This window comes from Oryctolagus cuniculus, chromosome 2 (assembly GCF_964237555.1).
Source record: "Oryctolagus cuniculus chromosome 2, mOryCun1.1, whole genome shotgun sequence".
Classification (NCBI taxonomy): Eukaryota; Metazoa; Chordata; class Mammalia; order Lagomorpha; family Leporidae; genus Oryctolagus; species Oryctolagus cuniculus.
This window is the reverse complement of record NC_091433.1, coordinates 134,041,915-134,061,046: the sequence shown is the minus strand read 5'-3', so window position 1 is coordinate 134,061,046 and position 19,132 is coordinate 134,041,915. Positions and strand designations below refer to the sequence as shown.

General features: G+C 39.5%; 1 protein-coding gene across 1 annotated transcript in view; it reads left to right on the top strand.

Annotated features, from left to right (window-relative positions):
• Positions 1-18,818, top strand: part of APLF (aprataxin and PNKP like factor) — a 133,113-nt gene extending 114,295 nt beyond the window's left edge. Inside the window, 2 exon segments of the mRNA XM_002709665.5 lie at positions 4,326-4,372; positions 18,339-18,818. Coding sequence (XP_002709711.2) covers positions 4,326-4,372; positions 18,339-18,535 — 244 coding nt within the window. The 3' untranslated portion in view covers positions 18,536-18,818.
• The last annotated feature ends 314 nt before the right edge of the window (positions 18,819-19,132 follow it).

Sequence of the window (19,132 nt, the reverse complement as noted above, 5' to 3'; positions counted from 1 at the left end):
CTGTTAGCATGGAATATCTTTTTTCATCCTTTCACTTTCAGTCTACGTGTGTCTTTGTTGTTGAGAAGTGTTTCTTGCAGGCAGCAAATAGATGGGTCTTGTTTTTTAATCCATTCATTCAGTGTACATCTTTTAGCTGGAGAGTTGAAGCCATTTACATTCAAGGTAACTAGTGAAAAGTAACTACTCAGCCCTGCCATTTTTCCATTAATATTCCTACTGTTTATTTTGGATTTCTTTTCTACTTTTACTGGTTGATTTTCTGCCTTCATATTCATTCAGGATGATGGCTTGCTTTCTGTGTTTCTTTGTGTAGCATATCCTTTAGCATCTTTTGTAAGGCTGAATGAGTGGTGACAAATTCTTTGAATTTCTGTTTGTTGTGGAAGGTCTTATTTCACTTTCATTCAGAAATGAGAGCTTTACAGGGTACAGTATTCTGTGTTGACAGGTTTTTTTTTTTTTCTCTCTCTCTCTTCAGACTTAGACCATATCTTGCCATTGTCTTCTAGCCTTTAGGGTTTCTGATGCAAAATCAGCTGTGAGTCTAATTGAAAATCCTCTGAAAGTAATCTGATGTTTCTCTCATGCACATTTTAGAATCTTTTCTTTATGCCTTACTGTGGAAAGTGTGACTATAATGTGTCGTGGTGTAGATCTTTACTGGTCATGTCTGTTAGGAGTTCTGTGTGCTTCCTGTACTTGGATGTTCTTTTCTTTCTCTAAATTAGGAATGCTTCCTATAATTATTTCACTAAATAGGCCTTCTACTCCAATCTCTCTTTTTACATCTTCAGAAACTCCTAAGACCCATATGTTGGGTATTTGATAGATCTCATAAATCTCCAACACTCTTTTTAAGTTTTCTAATTTCTTCTTCTTATTATTTTTTTTTTGGTCTGACTGAATAATTTCCAGAGGTTTGTCTTCTAGCTCAGATATTCTTTCTTCTGCCTCACCAAGTCTCTTGTTAAGGCTCTATACTGCATTTTTTAATTTGATCTCTTGAATTCTTCCTTTCTAATATTTAATTTTGATTTCTCTTTAAAATCTCAATTTCATGGGAAGAACTTTCATATCATGCATGATTTGCTTTAGTTCATGGACTTGCTTCTGATTGCTTTTGAGTAATCCTATGATTATTTTTAAAATTCTGTTTCTAGCATTTCTTTAATCTATGTCTTCACATTCTATTATTGAAATGTTGTGGTTTTTTTTAGAGGGATCATGCTGTCTTCCTTATTCTTGTTTCTTGAATCTGCATTTATTTTTAGGCATTTGTAGAATTAATTGTTGATTTCTTTTTTCCTCTGATGGCTTCCATCTTTGAGTTATACCTCTGTGGCTTAATGGAATGTCTGCACTTTCAGTGAATATCAAGAGGTGTGTGGTGGGTGTGGTCAAGAAGCTCTGGTCAGTGTTCCAGTGTGGGGCCAGTATCCAGGGTAGCATCTCTTATTAAAAGAAGAGGGGGAATGGTCACCTATGGTGGTGTGATTACCCCTTCACTTCCTCTGCTCCAAGGAGTTAGCCCCAGTGGGAGCAATACTCATCAGCACTGTCATCTGAACCCCATGAATGATCTGCACAGTCTTCATTCTGAGCATGGGTCTTGCAATGACCCATCCCAGGCAACCAGGGAGCTCCGGGCTTTTGGAGCTGCATTCAGTGATTTCCCAGAGACCCAGCTAGACCCTGAACCCTCTCTTACAGCCACCCAATCTCCACAGTCTCAGCATACAAGGTTTGCACAGTCACTGGGTATAAAAGTTCTACTTTGCCCTGCCATCCTGTCCAGTCCACAGAGAGGCAGATGTTCCCCAAGCCAGCTGTCCATAAATGCTCCACCTAGGCGGCTTGAGCCCCAGCACCTGTGGTATGTTGGGAGGCTGGAGATACCTCAGAGTCCTACATAGGTTCCCAGACTCCCATCAGTACCCCCAGCCAGTCTCAAAGTCAGTGAGGACTGTGGATTTTTCACTCTGCTGGAATCTTTGAATCACACATGTATATAAGAGCCACTGGCTGAATGTTGCCCTCTCCCCACCACTGCCACCAGTACTGCTGAGAAGATGGAGTTCTGTCTCAGCCAGTTGCTGTGCATGCACAAGGCCTTCTGCAGCTGCCACCAAGCCCAAAATGGCACCTGCCCTGTCTCAGCCAGGTGCTGGGCACTGTTGTGGTGAGGATGGATTGAGAGAAACATGCCCCTCTTACTTCCACTGGGTCCACAGGTAACTGCTAGGCCCTAGATCTCCAGGCCAGACTCAAGCCACGCTCTCCCTCTGGTTATATCATCATGGTTGCTGCCATCAGGTCTCACCTCCGTTTTCAAGCTGCCGCCTGCTCTGGCTCTCTGCTGCTGGAGTCGTGTGTTTTGTCCATATTTGTGCTGTGCATCCACAACTTCCACACAGGTCCAAGGCATTCCTCTTCCTTGCCTAGAATTTCCACTACAATTTTCTCTCTAAGTCTCTCCTGAGAGTGCACTACCTACACTTCTCTTTCTTTCTTTCCTTTTTTTTTTTTCTATTTATCCCTAACCTAGTGTAGTACATTGTTCCCTATTCCACCATCTTGGAATTTTCAATAATCTTGTTCTGTTTAAGGTAGAGCAGGAAAAGACAGGACTGTGTGGTGCCTGAAGCAGACATTTATTTAAAAAGAAAAATATCTTTAAATTTCAAACGACTGTAAAAAAGACATCTGTATGGAATGCTAACACTTGAAGAACCTAGATGAAGCTATGTGGAATCTCAGTGTACTATTTTTGCCCACTATTTAGTGGGCTTGAATATTTTTCAAAATAAAATGTTACCAAAACAAAATCTCAAACAACTAATAATCTTTTCGTAGATTAATGATGAAGAATATCTTTGGTTTTCATGTCTCTGTCTTTCTGGTTTCCCTCTCATTGCATTCATTTCTCTTTAGTAAAGACTGAATGAAACACATGGATGGCCTGTGCCAGCATGTGCAGTAAGGAAAGACTGTCCCGCAAGTCATCACCACAGCCTTGTTCATTTGTAGCTGCCTTCATCACAGCTAGGCTGTCCAGGTCATTTTTCTTTCCTTGATGTTCCTTTTGCATCAAAAGGTCAAATTTGGGTTAATTACCCCAAATATGTCATCTTGTATATAATTGGTTTTTTTTCCACTTCTTACTTAAAACTGTTGAGTTAGGATTCTAATTAATCATGCATTTGCATTCTTGTGCTGTTTAATGCTCATATTGTAAGAAACGTTACTAAAGAAGCAGCATTATTAGCAGTAGGGGACTTACTGATACTGGACATAAGGCCAGTAATAAGTGTCCTGTGACTGTGTTTTGAACAACAATGAGTGAATCAATGGCTCCCATGGATTACTTACCACCCACCAAGCCCGTAGTCAAGTGACCTACTGTGCATTATGTCAGGATCCTCAGGACAGCTTCTTGAGAGTATAGGTTCTGTTAATTTCCCCTGTACAGATGGGCAAACTGAAGCTTAGGCAGCTTGTGAGGAGGTGGCTGAACCAGGATTCTAACTGGGGACTCCCTCATTCCAGTCACTACTCTCATCTGATTCAAATCATCACCCTCATGCTAGCATTTCTACCCATAGAATTTTGGATTTTTTGAGGATCAGTCTGTAAGGAAGAGGGTGTTTTGTTGTTTTTCGATTCATTTTAAATTAACCTTGAATGGGGAGAGAGGATCCTCCTTTTTGTAAAAAAATTAAAATTGCATACAATATGATAGTACTGGCTGTTTTTATTTAAATGTAAATCAATTTAAATAAAATTTGAAATTCAATTCTTCAGCTTTATTGCCTACATGTGACTCGGTAGCCACATACAGTGGGTGGCCACTCTGTTGGACACCAAGAGAGATTTCCCTCAGCACAAGAAGTTCTATTGAATGGTGTTACAATATTCTAGGGTTTTCAGTTGAAACTCATACAATAAATACTAGTTAAAACCCATGTTGGAAAATAGATTCCATAATTACCACAGCGTTGGCATCCATATGGTGGTATCGCAGGCAGCTATACCACAAAGCCGGATCCTGAGTGTTATTTCTTGAAAGTTTGTATCTTTCTAAAGTGTAAGTTCTTGAAGTGAGAACTTTGTCTTGTTCACCGTCCTTTGTGTCGGGAGATGTGCCTGAAATAAAGTAGCTACTCAGTGAGTCACTATAATTCAAAAGCAAATGCTTTACAGTGAGAGGCCAGTTGGGGCTGAATTTTGTTTGAAGGTTTCTCAGTATTCTAATTTAAATAATCTTAACTATTTTTTAGTATTGGAAAAGTAGATCTTACTTTTACTTTCTTTTCTTTTTCCAGGAAGAATCCCCAGCACAAGATAGAGTACAGACATGACACACTCCCAGGTAAGTAAGTGTATTTCAGAAAGCTTAAAATGAAAAGTTCAAGTAATCTAGATACAGTTTGCAGATATAATGAAAATATTTAACTGTTTTTCTGTAAATTTGTTTTTCTTAGACTTAAGATAAAACAGTTGTGAATCTTTTATGTATCAAGTATCTTCCCAATCATTGAGCAACAACAAATAATTGTTCTTCTACTGTTAGGATTATTTACTTATTTACTTGCTTACTTATCTGAAAGGCAGAGAGAAAGCTCTCATCTGCTGGTTCCTCCCAAAATGCCCAGAACAGCTGGGCTCGCTTTTGCTTTCAAATAAATATATTAACATTTTTTAAACTTTTAAAAAATTACATTAAATTCTTACTATTTAATTTCTGATTTGTACCATTCCTGAAATGCATCAGTCTGTAATGTGTTTCTGTAGCTATAACAGTTTATATAGTTTATTCTGGTTTTTAGTAGGTTTGACTGCTGTCATCTGTTAAGTTTCTTATCTATCTAATTAGTTTAAGAGTTCACTAGCTTTCCACATTCTTTTTTTCGGAGTGCTATAGCTTTGTCACAAGTTACTGAATACAAGAGTAATCCATGCCAGGAAAATTTTATTTTATACATTCTTAGCTACCTTACTTGTTGACAGCATTTAAAAGAAATTTTCATCAATGTTTTAATTTCTGATTATTGAAGTCATTCTTTCTGGCCTATTATTGTATGGTGTGCATTATTCTAGGCAATTGGTAGCAATCTTAGCTGAGAATTTAGAATGTTTTCCTGGTAATTACCTTAGTGTTTGACTGGTTTTGCAATAGTATCCACATGAGTGCTTATAAATACTTTTTTCTTACAGACATTGAAACAAAAGATCTGGAAATAAAGATTTTAAGGAAGGGTCGTGGGACTTTATTCACATTGCATAAACTGTTCCTTAGTTTGGGGCAACCTGGGAGTATAGAAAATCAGAAATCCTGCACAATGATATTTTTCAAAGTGCATCATAAATATAAAAACTGCTTTCCCAGAATATGAATAGCTACTAGTAGTTTGATGTGTTTAAAAAAATTAGTCTTTAGTAGTAAAATGAAGCATTATTTTAAAAAATTATTATATAGTAAATTCTCATCCTTAGGGACATTTCTTCATGAAAATAACATTCTAATTCTAAGATTTACTGGAAAAGGAAAGAAAACCTGAAGAATTATTGGTGTTAAGCTGTTAATCTGTTATGAAGCATTGATTATCTTAGATCCTAATATCTGAAAATTATTTGGAAAAATCACCAATTTGAAAATATTTTTCTCCATGTAAGATCAGCATTTTTTCTAGCAGGGATCTGATATTGCATGCTCCTTACAGCACTGCCAACTTGAAATGAGAATTGACTGTAAAAATTTTTTTTTTAACTTTTATTTAATGAATATACGTTTCCAAAGTACGAATAATGGATTACTATGGCTTCCCCCCCATACCGTCCCTCCCACCCACAACCCTCCCCTTTCCCACTCCCTCTCCCCTTCCATTCACATCAAGATTCATTTTCGATTATCTTAATATACAGAAGATCAGCTTAGTATACATTAAGTAAGGATTTCAACAGTTTGCTCTCACACAGAAACATAAAGTGAAAAATAATAGATGATTTTTTTTAATGATGATGAAATCAGATCAGACCTATTGTCATGTTTAATCCCAGTGAGAGTCAAGTTGGGAGTTGATAGTTTCTTTTCTTTTCTTTTCTTTTTTTTTTTTTTTTTTTACAGAGGATCAGTTTAGTATGCATTAAGTAAAGATTTCAACAGTTTGCACCCCCATAGAAACACAAAGTGAAATATATTATTTGAGTACTCGTTATAGCATTAAATCTCAATGCACAGCACATTAAGGACAGAGATTCTACATGAGGAGTAAGTGCACAGTGACTCCTGTTGTTGACTTTACCAATTGACACTCCTGTCTATGGCATCAGTAATCTCCCTATGCTCCAGTCATGAGTTTCCAAGGCTATGGAAGCCCCTTGAGTTCTCCGACTCTTATCTTGTTTAGACAAGGACATAGTCAAAGTGGAGGTTCTCTCCTCCCTTCAGAGAAAGGTACCTCCTTCTTTGAAGACCTGTTCTTTCCACTGAGATCTCACTCACAGAGATCTTTTGCCAGAGTGTCTTGGCTTTCCATGCCTGAAATACTCTCATGGGCTTTTCAGCCAGATCTGAATGCCTTTAGGGCTGATTCTGAGGCCAGAGTGCTATTTAGGGCATCTGCCATTCTATGAGTCTGCTGAGTATCTCACTTCCCATGTTGGATCACTCTCCCCTTTATTTATTCTATCGGTTAGTGTTAGCAGGTACTAGACTTGCTTATGTGCTCCCTTTGACTCTTAGTCCTTTCATTATGATCAATTGCGAACTGAAATTGATCACTTGGACTAGTGAGATGGCATTGGTACATGCCACCTTGATGCCCATCAACGGTAGACTGGATAAAGAAATTATGGGATATGTACTCTTTAGAATACTATACTGCAGTAAGAAACAACGAAATCCAGTCATTTGCAACAAAATGGAGGAATCTGGAACACATCATGCTGAGTGAAATAAGCCAGTCCCAAAGGGACAAATACCATATGTTCTCCCTGATCGGTGACAACTGACTGAACACCAAAAAGGAAACTTGTTGAAGTGAAAGGGACACTATGGGAAACGGTGACTTGATCAGCATAGCCCTGACTGTTAATGAACAACTTAATACATTATCCCTCTTAGTAGTTTTTTTGTCTGTTCTACTTAATATGACTGATTTAATTCTGTAATTAATACACAGTTATTCTTAAGTGTTGAAATTTAACTGAAATGCGATCCCTGTTAAACATAAGAGTAGGAATAAGAGAGGGAAGAGATATATAATTTGGGACATGCTCAAGCTGACTGTAAAATTTTAAATTGTGATAGAAATGTTGAATACAAAGTTCACAATTGTCCGTCTGTTATTACAAATTCCTCTGCAGAAATAGACAAGGCAGAAATTGCCAAATAGTTAGAAACATGTTGTTTTATATATGGTAAAGGATTTATTATCTTTTATAAAAGTTATTTTTCATCATTATGGTAGTTAAGTGTTATTCATCAATTTTTAACGATAAGTGACAGCTTGTTTTTCTCTTTTTCTGCCTTCAAGTGGACAAGCTCTCTGTCCGTCTTCACATTCACACTAGTTCACTCACCTGTAGAAGGGGATTCATGTATTGACCTTAATCAAATTCTGGAGTTAGAAAGGATCTTTGAGATCACTTAATCACTTTGATGAAGAGATTTAAGTAAATAATTCTATTGGATTCATCATTATGGGCTTATTTATGGCAGATTTTTGGACTTATGCCCCCTTAGTTCAGCATTCTTTTTTTCAAACCATGCTATTTTTAAGGTATAGCCAATCAAGTAAAAGCAATAACTTGCAGAAATAAACCTCTGTGTAAGCTTTCAAGGTAAAGGTTAAAAAAAGTTTTCTTCCAAACTCACCTTGATTTGAAAGAAGTAACTCACTTCTAATTTTTCAGACACTCTCAATAATTACATTACAGATACATTGCTTGTAGTTCAGGAAAATGCAATAGGCTCTCAATTTTTTTAAATTTAAATTATCTTGTTTAATTCTGTGTGACTCTGAAGGAAATCACAGCTACAAGATACAAAAGTATAAAATGTTATATTTTGTTTTTGATTTTAAAAATTAAGTGGCTGCTGTTCTATCTCCTGTTATCATTTTTGTGCTTCAATAAGATTTCAATAATGTGGTATTCTCTGTATAACACCAAGGTCATGGTTTGGGATGCATCAATGATATGACTTCTTAGGACTGAGATGCCTGGCTCTCTTAACTAAAACACCTCCTCATATGAAAAGACTTCTTTGAATTTTTGTATGGAAAATAGCACTATGACCAGATGTATGGGAACTACACTAGTTTCATCACTTTAAATTCAGATACTCAGACACTGGCTGAACACTTGAGCTTGCCAAGGAGAAGAATGCATACAAAAGTGAGCTCTGCTGTTTTTGCATAAACTCATATTGATTTTTATGACAATAGCAGACATTTTATCCTGGGGTTAGGTGCTAGTCCTATTTACTTCAGAGCCCTGCTTCCTGAGATTGTTCCCATGAATCAGGAAATTGTGGGGAGCAAACCGGACTAGACTGAGTTACTGGAATTAAGACTTATTCTATGCATCTGCTCTCCCACAATATGGCGCTGGGAGAGAAGTAAACAGCTTCCGCACAGCTGCCTCCAGTTCAACCAATAAACTGTAGGACTTGCTACTGATTGGAGGAGAGCAGCGTACTCGGCGTGTGGGCAGCCGAGTTGGGATTGGCGGAGGAGGACTATAAAGGAGGAGAGAGACGGCATGCACCAGAAACATCTAAGGGGAACATCTAGCTGAAGGAACACCTGTGCAGCCCCCGAGAAAGCAAGCCGGCGGTGTGCCGCTCCCCTGCGGAAGTGGGGAATGTGGCCAGGGGGAACTGCCCTTCCACGGAGGTGGAAGGGATAGTAGCCAACCCGGGAAGAACCAGCAGCAAACCCGGGGAGGGCCGAGCAGACGAAAGAACAGCGCAGGGTCCTGTGTCGTTCCTCCACGAAGAGGGGGAGCGACAGAAATCATATAGTTTAGATCACTGAATTCACTGATTCAGTGTATTTTCCAAGTAAGTAAAATTCCATTATTCATGAAAGGCAGAAACATTCTTCTGAAACCACTCAGGGTCTACTAACAATTGAAAAATAGGAAAGGAAACTGTCATCTAGATGGCATTTGCTTTGTGTGCTATTTAAAGTTGTTAACTGAATTTACAAGAAGAATCCATTAATTGATTCCATAGAGATGATCACATTAGCACATTTTAAAAAGATTTATTTTATAGGCAGAGTCACACACACACACACACACACACACACACACAGGAGAGAGAGAGAAATAGAAATATCTTCCATCTGCTGGTTCACTCCCCAAATGGCTGCAATAGCTAGAGTTCGTCCAGGCTGAAGGTAGGAACCTAGAACCCCATCTGTGTCTCCCATGTGGGTGGCAGGATCCCAAGGACTCAGGTCATCCTTGGATCCCTACTAGGCACAGCTGCAAGGAATTGGATCTGAAGTAAAGCAGCTAGGGTTTGAACCAGTGCTCCTACGTGGGGTGCCAGGATTTCAACTGGCGGCTCAACCCCCAATGCTAGTCCTGCAGTAGCATTTAAAACCATCTTAGGTGTATGTATGATACCACTACCAAAGGACTAACTTTACCCTTATATTATGCCATGGCTCTTGAGGTGATTTTACCTAAAGCACAGTTAAAATACCTGTTCTTGTGAAATACAGTGGATGAAATTTGACCACTAGGTACATTGAGTTCTATCATGATGGTTTTGTTAGATTCTGGACTTCCTATTAAAATAATATGAATATGTAAGTATTAACATCAAAGGCAATGTTGATAGACTCAACTTTTTGAGAAAACAAATAGGATTCTTCTGATTAATGCACCATTGCCTCAGCAAATGAGTCTGTTCAGTAAGTTACTAAAGATTTCTAGGGTTCATTGAGTTTTAAAGTCCCTTCATATAGCAAGAGTTAAAGAAAAGTCTCTTATGTAATTTATTATGCAAGGTACTTTAAGAAATTTGTCAAAGAATAGAATTTAAAGTATGAATTAACTTTGGTGGAAATATTTTTCAAAGTATGCAAAAATGTACATTTTGCAGAAGCTACGCATGGATTTTAAAATCTTTTTTGCACCAAAATAAACTCATACTGTTAACTTCTTTTATTCATGAATTTTTGAAGTACCCTCATATTGACAGGCAGACTGTTGATCAAAAGTACCGGCTAAAATAAGAAGGATTTCTATAAAACTGAATTCAACAGCTGATTTGCAAGTGATTAATTTATTTACCCATTCATATATTCAACAAACATGTGTATATGTGTGTATGTGTATGTGTGTATGTGTACATATATACATATACATATACATAAAGAGCTTTGCACACATTAAGCACCATTGTTGTAGGAGGTAAGAATGCATTGGAAAAAAGCCCTGGCCTTGTAAAATTTTACATGGTTGACATTTATAAATACAAATAGTTACATGATGTCATGTGATGATAACTATGAAGAAGAAAAATATACCTGTATAAAAAGATAGAATAGCAAGCATATTTGTAGAGACATGGGGCAGGTGCCATTTCAGATAGGACAGTAGAAGAAGTGCAGCACTCTCAGATACTCTGACATTAGAGCGAAGGCCTAAAGGAGGGAGCAGCCAGGTGATTATCTGTGGAAGAGCATGGAAGGCAATGGAAATGGTGAGTTCCAAGCCTAGAGATGGTCATGCTTGGACTATTTTAGAAACAGCAAAAAGCAAATGGAATTGGATCAAAGAAAGCAAGCAGAGAGTGGCATGAGATAAGATCAGAAGCCTTCAGTAGGCCAGTTGTGAAATCAAGACCAGCAAGTAAGGGCCTAAGATTTTGTTTAAAATAAGAAGGAAATATATTGGAAGTGTCTCTGGAATAGCCAAGAATGCAAGCAGGGTAGCCACTTAGGAAGCCAGTGCATCCAGGATGAAGGTGACAGCATCTGAACCAGGGTATCCAAGTGGGTGTGGTGAGAAGTGGTGGAAACACTTTGAAGGCAGGCCCAATAGGACCTCTTGTCATATTGGATGTTGAGTTTTCAGTGAGGAATATTCAGGAATGACCCCCAAGATTTCTCACCAAAACAGCTAGAAAATTGGAAGGTTAGAGAAATCATATACCCAAGACACATAAGAAAATGATCAAATTTTGGTGAAGTGACTCAATTTGTGTTTTGGAAATGTTCTGTTCTGGATGCCTGATGGCTACCCAAATAAAGATAACATATTTAAGCAGACAGAATAAATGAGTCTGGAATTTAAGGTCAGGGCTTAAGATACACGTTTGAGAAAATATGATGCAGGACCGGAAGGAATCATCTCTCTAAGGTATAGGTTAGAGAAGAGGGTGCATTCTGAAACCTGGAGTGCTCTGAAGATTAGAGTTTAGGAAGATGGGAATGGTCCAGCAGAGGAGACTGAGAAGCAGCAACAAATGAGGTTTGAAGAGGACCTACAGTTGTTTGAGATTTGCATCAGTTTTTCCTGTAAATCTGCCAAGATATTTCCTAAATATGAAAGGAAGCAGTTATTGAGGCATCATTGTCATGTGCCATGTGGTCATGTGCATTCATGTCTTCCAAATTAAGTCACATACTCCCGCAAGGAAAATGGACACAAATAGATATTGGTGTTCTTACTGCCTTATTACATTCCCCAATAGCAAACTATCTTCCAAATACTTTTAAAATGCAGTTAATCATTTAAGAAAAAGTTAATTGAGATTAGCTAGACATAAAATGTGTTCTCAAGACATTTACCAGGAAGTGAGATACATCTATAGAAAAATGTAATACAAGATTTCACTAAAGGGATTGATGAGCTTCCTATTATCCTAATGAGAACTGTAGCCTTTTAACCTTGGCTACCAAGAAACTTGGGAAAAATTTTATGCTTTGCTTATAATTATGTTAAAAATTAAGGTTAACATATATATTTTCGGCCGGCGCCGTGGCTCACTAGGCTAATCCTCCGCCTAGCGGCGCCGGCACACTGGGTTCTAGTCCCTGTCGGGGCGCCGGATTCTGTCCCGGTTGCCCCTCTTCCAGGCCAGCCCTCTGCTGTGGCCAGGGAGTGCAGTGGAGGATGGCCCAGGTGCTTGGGCCCTGCACCCCATGGGATACCAGGAAAAGCACCTGGCTCCTACCATCGGATCAGCGCGGTGTGCCGGCCGCAGCGCGCCGGCCGTGGCGGCCACTGGAGGGTGAACCAACGGCAAAGGAAGACCTTTCTGTCTGTCTCTCTCACTGTCCACTCTGCCTGTCAAAAAAAAAAAAAAAGATATATATATATTTTTTTTCTACTTTTTTTTTTTAACAGGCAGAGTGGACAATGAGAGAGAGAGACAGAGAGAAAAGTCTTTCTTTTCCGTTGGTTCACCCCCCAGTGGCCGCTGCGGCCGGCGCACTGTGGCTGGCGCACCACACTGATCCGATGGCAGGAGCCAGGTGCTCCTCCTGGTCTCCCATGTGGGTGCAGGGCCCAAGGACTTGGGCCATCCTCCACTGCACTCCCAGGCCATAGCAGAGAGCTGGCCTGGAAGAGGGGCAACCGGGACAGAATCCGGTGCCCCAACTGGGACTAGAGCCCAGTGTGCCGGTGCCGCAGGCGGAAGATTAGCCTATTGTGCCACTGCGCCAGCTATTTTCTACTTCTTATGTTCTTATTTTATCCCTCTATTTGCATTTTATTATTATATTATTATTATTATAAACTGTCTCAAATATCCTCGGGAGTGAGTGGTGATTGTAAGAAAAACAGGAAATGTATTGAGCTATACCAGTTAAAAGACAGATTTATTACTTCCTTTGCTATTATTCCCATTTTTTCCCTTATTAAATTTCTTGACTTGTATTTAAGTTATATCTTTATATATTACATGTGAGCATTTTAGGAAGTTGTTAACCAAAGCATATACCAAAGTACAGGTGTTTAACTTCAACCTATACACTTAACTGTTCATCAGGGATTGTCTTCTGCACTCAGAAGATTTCCAGATAAAATTTCCCCAGTTGTTTTTTAAATGCCCCCACATAGTCCTGGAGTCTTCCACTGGATTATTTTAGATCACTTTGTTGCACATATGGGTAGGATGAGGGAAGAAATGAATTTGAAGACAAAAAGAGCTCTAATATTATATTTGGAAGTATAGAAATTCTAATAGCTGCTGCCATAGCATTCATAATCTTTACTAAAACATGAACTGATGAATATCTGAGACGGATAAAATAAAACTGTCCAAAGTACCCAAACTCTTGGGGCCATCATTATGATGCAATGGGTAAAGCTGTCTCTGGTAATGACGGCATTTGGGTTCTGGTGTGAGTCCTGGCTTCCTTGCTTTTGATCCAACTCCCTGCTAATGTGCCAGCTCTGTTCTAATGCACCTGGGAAAGCAGCAGAAGGTAGCCCAAGTGCTTGGGCCCCTTTCACCCAAGTGGGGGACCTGGAGAAATTCTAAGCTCCTGGCTTTCGCCTGGCTCAGCCCTGGCCATTATGACCAATTGGAGAGTGAACTAGCAGGTGGAAGGTTTCTCTGTCTTATTCTCCTTGTCCCTCTATCTCTGTAACTCTGCCTTTCAAATAAATAATAAAATCTTTCACAAACATAAAGTAACTAAACTTCTGTCATCTCATCTGATCATGACCCTGGGTTGTTGATCAGATTTTGCTAGGTTTACGGTCCAGTATCCAGTGACTTAAAGCAAAAAATAAATGTGTTTCTCCTTCAAGGTGTAGGTGTAAGTTTGCTGTGGCCTGTCTCATGTGTGTTCTCCTCCTGGAATCCAGGCTAAAGGATCACTGTCACTCCCCCTCTTCGTGGAGGAACGACACTAGACCCTGTGCTGTTCTTTTGTCTGCTCGGCCCTCCCCGGGTTTGCTGCTGGTTCTTCCCGGGTTGGCTACCGTCCTTCCACCTCCGTGGAAGGGCGGTTCCCCCTGCCACTTTCCCCACTTCCGCGGGGGAGCGGCACACCGCCGGCCGGCTCTCTCGGGGGCTGCTCAGATGTTATTCAGATGTTCCCCTTAGATGTTCCTCATGCATGTTGTCTCTCTCCTCCTTTATAGTCCTCTTCCACCAATCCCAACTCTGCTACCCACACGCCAAGTACGCTGCTCTCCTCCAATCAGGAGCAGGATCAGCTCCTGCAGGTTACTGGTCGAACTGAAGGCAGCTGTGTAAAAGTTGTTTACTCCTCTCCCAGCGCCATATTGTGGGAGAGCAGATGCATAGAATAAGTCTTAATTCCAGTAACTTAGTCTAGTCCGAGTTGCTCCCCACAGATCACCCCTCCTGGGACCTGCTTTTCTTGTGGCAGAGTGGAAATGGCAAAACAGAACCATAGAAATACTGTTTTTTTTTTTTTACATTTTATTTAAGTTACACAAGTTTCATGTATTTCATGTAAACATATTTAGGATGATAGTGACATTCCCCCGCCAATCCTTCTTCCCACCCACACTGCAACCCTTCCTCTCCACCACCTGACATTCCCACTCTTATTTTTAACAAAGATCTATTTTCGGTTTACTTAATTATCATATAGTTAACCCTACACTAAGTGAAAGAGTTCAACAAATAATATGAGGAGAAAAAAAAACAAAAACTAAAAACACTGTTCTTCAACAGAAAAGGCAAAGGCTATAAATAATCATCGAATCTCACAATGTCTATTTCACTCCAATACATTACACTTCAGGTACTGTATTAGTGACCTCAGATCAGGAAAAGCATTTGATATCTGTCTTTTTGGGACTGGCTTATTTCACTAAGCACAATGGTTTCCAGTTGTGTCCACCTTGTTGCAAAAGACAGAATTTCATTTTTTTACAGCTGACTAGTACTCAATAGTGTATATATACCATAATTTCTCCAGTCAACAACTGATGTACATCTGGGTTGATTCCATATTTAGCTATTGTAGATTATGCTGAGATGAACACTTTTGTATGCTGATTTCTTTTGGTTTTGGTAAATTCCCATGAGTGGGATGGCTGGATTTCTGAGGTGTCTCCATACTGTCTTCCACAGTGGCTGCACCAGTTTACATTCCCAACAACATTGAGCGAGGGTACCTTTTTCCCCATATCCTTGATAGCATTTGCTATTTGTTGATTTCTGTATGAGAGCTGTTCTAACTGGATTGTGTTAAAACCTCACTATGGTTTTGATTTGCATTTCTCTGATGGCTAGTGATTCTGAGCATTTTCTTAAGTGTCTGTTGGCCATTTGAAATTCCTCTTTTGGAAAATGCCTATTCAAGTCCTTTGTCCATTTCTAAACTGGATTGTTTGTTTTGTTATTGTTGAATTTCTGGAGCTCTTTATAGATTCTGGATGTTAATCCTTTATCAGTTGTGTAGTTTGTGAATATTTTCCCCATTCTGTCAGTTGCCTCTTCACTTTGCTGAGTGTTTCTTTTGCAGTGCAGAAGCTTCTCAGCTTGATGTAATCCCACTTGTCAATTATGGCTTTGATTGCCTGTGCTTCTGGGGTCTTTTTCAAGAAGTCTTCACTTATGCCAATGTCTTACAGAGTTTCTCCACTGTTCTCTAGTAATTTGATTGTATCACGTCTTAGATTTAGGTCTTTGATCCACTGTGAGTGGATTTTTGTGTAAAGTGTAAGATAGGGATCTAGTTTCATACTTCTGCACGTGGAGACCCAGTTTCCCCAGCACCTTTGTTAAAAAGACTGTCCTTGCTCCAAGGCAAATCTATAAATGTGATATATCACATTAACAAACTAAAGAACAAAAGCCATACAGTTATTTCAATAGATGTATAGAAAACATCTGATAAAATACAACATCCTTTCATGATGAATGTCGCTCCCCCTCTCGCGGAGGAACGACACTAGACCCTGTGCGGTTCTTTTTGCCCGGCCCTTCCTGGGTTAGCTGCCGTTCCCTCACTCACAGAGGAACGACGCTGTCCCAGGTTAGCTGCCGCCCCCACCCTGGGTTTGCTGCCGGCACCCCCGCCTCTGCGAAGTGGGGGCACCCCCGCCGCTTTCCCCGCTTCCACGGAGGAGCAGCACACTGCCGGCCGGCTCTCTCAGGGGCTGCTCAGATGGTCCTCAGATGTTCTGGTGCATGGTGTCTCTCTCTTCCTTTATAGTCCTCTTCCACCAATCCCAACTCTGCTACCCACACGCCGAGCACGCTGCTCTCCTCCAATCAGGAGCAGGATCAGCTCCTGCAGCTTATCAGTCAAACCGGTGAGGCAGCTGTGTAGAAGTTGTTTGCTGTCGCTCAGCGCCATATTGTGGGAGATCAGATGCATATAATTAGTCTTAGCAGTTCCAGTAATTTAGTCTAGTCTCAGTTGCTCCCCACAATGAAAACCTTAAGCAAATTGGATATAGAAGGAACATTCTTCAACAAAATCAAGGAAAATTATGACAAACCCATGGCCAGCATACTATTGAATGGGGAAAAGCTGGAAGTATTCCTACTAAGATCTGGAACCAGACAAGGATGCCCACTCTTACCACTGCTATTTAATATATTTCTGGAAGTTTTATCCAGAGCCATTAGGCAAGAAAGAGAAATCAAAAGGATACCAATTGGAAAGAAGGAAAATCAAGCTATCCCTATTTTCATATGAAATGATTCTATATATAGGGGATCCAAAAGACTTCACTAAGAGAGTGTTGGAACTCATAAAAGAGTTTGGTAAAGTGTCAGGATATAAAATCAAAATGGAAAAATCATTAGCTTTTGTATATACAAACAATATCATGGCTGAGAAAGAACTTTTAAGATCAGTCCCAATCACAGTAGCTCCAAAAAGAATTAAATACCTTGAAATAAATTTAACCAAGGACATCAAAGATCTCTACAATGAAGATTACAGAACACTAAAGAAAGAAATAAAAGAAGACACTAAAAAATGGGGGAAAAATTTTCCATGTTCATGGATTGGAGGAATCAACATCATCAAAATGTTCATACAACCAAAAGCAATTTACAGATTGAATGCAGTCCGAATCAAAGCACCAATGACATTCTTCACAGATCAAGAAAAAAATTTGCTAAAATTCATATGGAAACACAAGAGACCCCGAATAGCCAAAGTAATCTTATACTACAAAAGCTAAGCTGGAGGCATCATAATACCTGATTTCAAGACATACTAAAGGGCAGTTATAATCCAAAAACCTGGAATTGGCACAAAAACAGACTTGTAGACCAATGAAACAGAATAGAAACTCCAGAAATCAATGCATGCATCTACAACGAACTTATCTTTGATAAAGGAGCTAAAATCAATCCCTGTAGCATAGAAAGGCTCAACGCTTCTCCTTGAAAGTGGCACACTAAGGGGGCCGGTGCTGTGGCACAGCGGAATAAAGCCCTGGCCTGAAGCACTGGCATCCCATGTGGGTGCCGGTTCTAGTCCCGGCTGCTTCTCTTCCAATCCAGCTTTCTGCTGTGGCCTGGGAAAGCAGTAGAAGATGGCTCAAGTCCTTGGGCCCCTTCCAGCCATTGTGGCCATCTGGGGAGTGAACCAGCAGATGGAAGATGTCTCTCTTTGTCTCTACTTCTCACTGTAACTCTTTCTTTCAAATAGATAAAATAAATCTTTTTTAAAAAAAGAAAGTGGCATACTATTTCCACTCATATTTCTTAGGCACAGTCAGAAGAGATGGAGGAGTGTAATTATATCACAGGGAGGGCAGTTAAAAACTCTTAAAAATAATTCTACCACACAGAAAATGTAAGGTGGCATAAATATGATTGTGATATTATTTTAAAATTAATAGTGAACAGAAGGAGGGAGAGAAGGAGAAAGAGGTCTCATCTGCTAGTTCACTTCCTAGATATGTGGGAGTCACTCAATCCAGGTTTCCCATGTGGGTGGCAGGGTCCCAGGTATTTGAGCCATCACCTGGTGCCTACCACAGTGCTTGCTTAGTATCAGGAAGCTGGAATGAGGAGAAGAGCTGAGACTGAAACACAGGTACTCTAACAAGGGATATAAACACTGTACCAAATTTCTTGCCCCAGTTCAAGGAACCAGTATTATGAATCTCATGGGCCATTTTAGTCTCAGAAGCCTCATAGTAAGAGAAGTTAGAATAATATATAATAAATGACCACTTTTGTGCCTTTAATAAATAGCAAGCGACTATTTTAGTACCCTTTTTAAGAAACTTATAATAGTAAGATGTATATGAATAAAATGAGTTCCTCTTGATGCAGAAAGATATTTTACAGTTACACATCTCTAATGGCCGATTGAGTGCTGACTGATACTTGGTGTTCCAATCTTCTTTTTCAGTGAGAAATGCTGCAGATGAAGATAATGAGCAACCTGAAGAATGTGACCTCAATGACAGCTTTCAAGAGGAAGAGGAAGAAGAATGTGATCCAACAGATGAAGATCCTGATTGGGAACCAGGAAGGGAAGATGAGGAGAAGGAAGATGTGGAAGAGCTTTTGAGAGAAGCTAAAAAATTTTTGAGGAGAAAGAAGTGACCCTTTTTTGCAATAATAAATGATTCACATGTCCTTTTTCTTTATGGAAGAAAATCAATAAGTAGGTACTTATTTTGGTAGTTACAACAGCTTTTACTATTGATTCACTGCAAAGGAGACACTGAAATGTCAGCCTTCAATGTAGTAGATTTTGTTACCTTTTCTGTCCTATTTAAAGTATCTGGAAATAGGAAAAGGACAGAAGGTAAAGAGTAGTAATTTGATATTTTTCATGTTATTTGTGTGTTGGTAATAAAAAGTGAAAAGCATAGGTTGCACAAAATTTTGGTCCTTTTTTCCAGAGCTTCTGTCCTCATGGAGCATGGTGTATGTACAGGTAAATTACCTGATGGTGGGAAAGCACGTTTCTTTCATTGTTATCAAAGTAATTTTTTAAACAGAACCAAGGTTTTAAAAATGACAGCCATCACATAATGGCTATTATTTTTCTAGCACTGTAGATATGAGCTTTGCAATTTCATTTATTACTTTTATCCTTTGAGAGTTTGGGAAAATAGCACCTAATGGATACTGAAAGTAGAATCAACTAGGTGATAGTAGAGAAACGTTCACCATGCAGAGAATGCTATGCTTTGT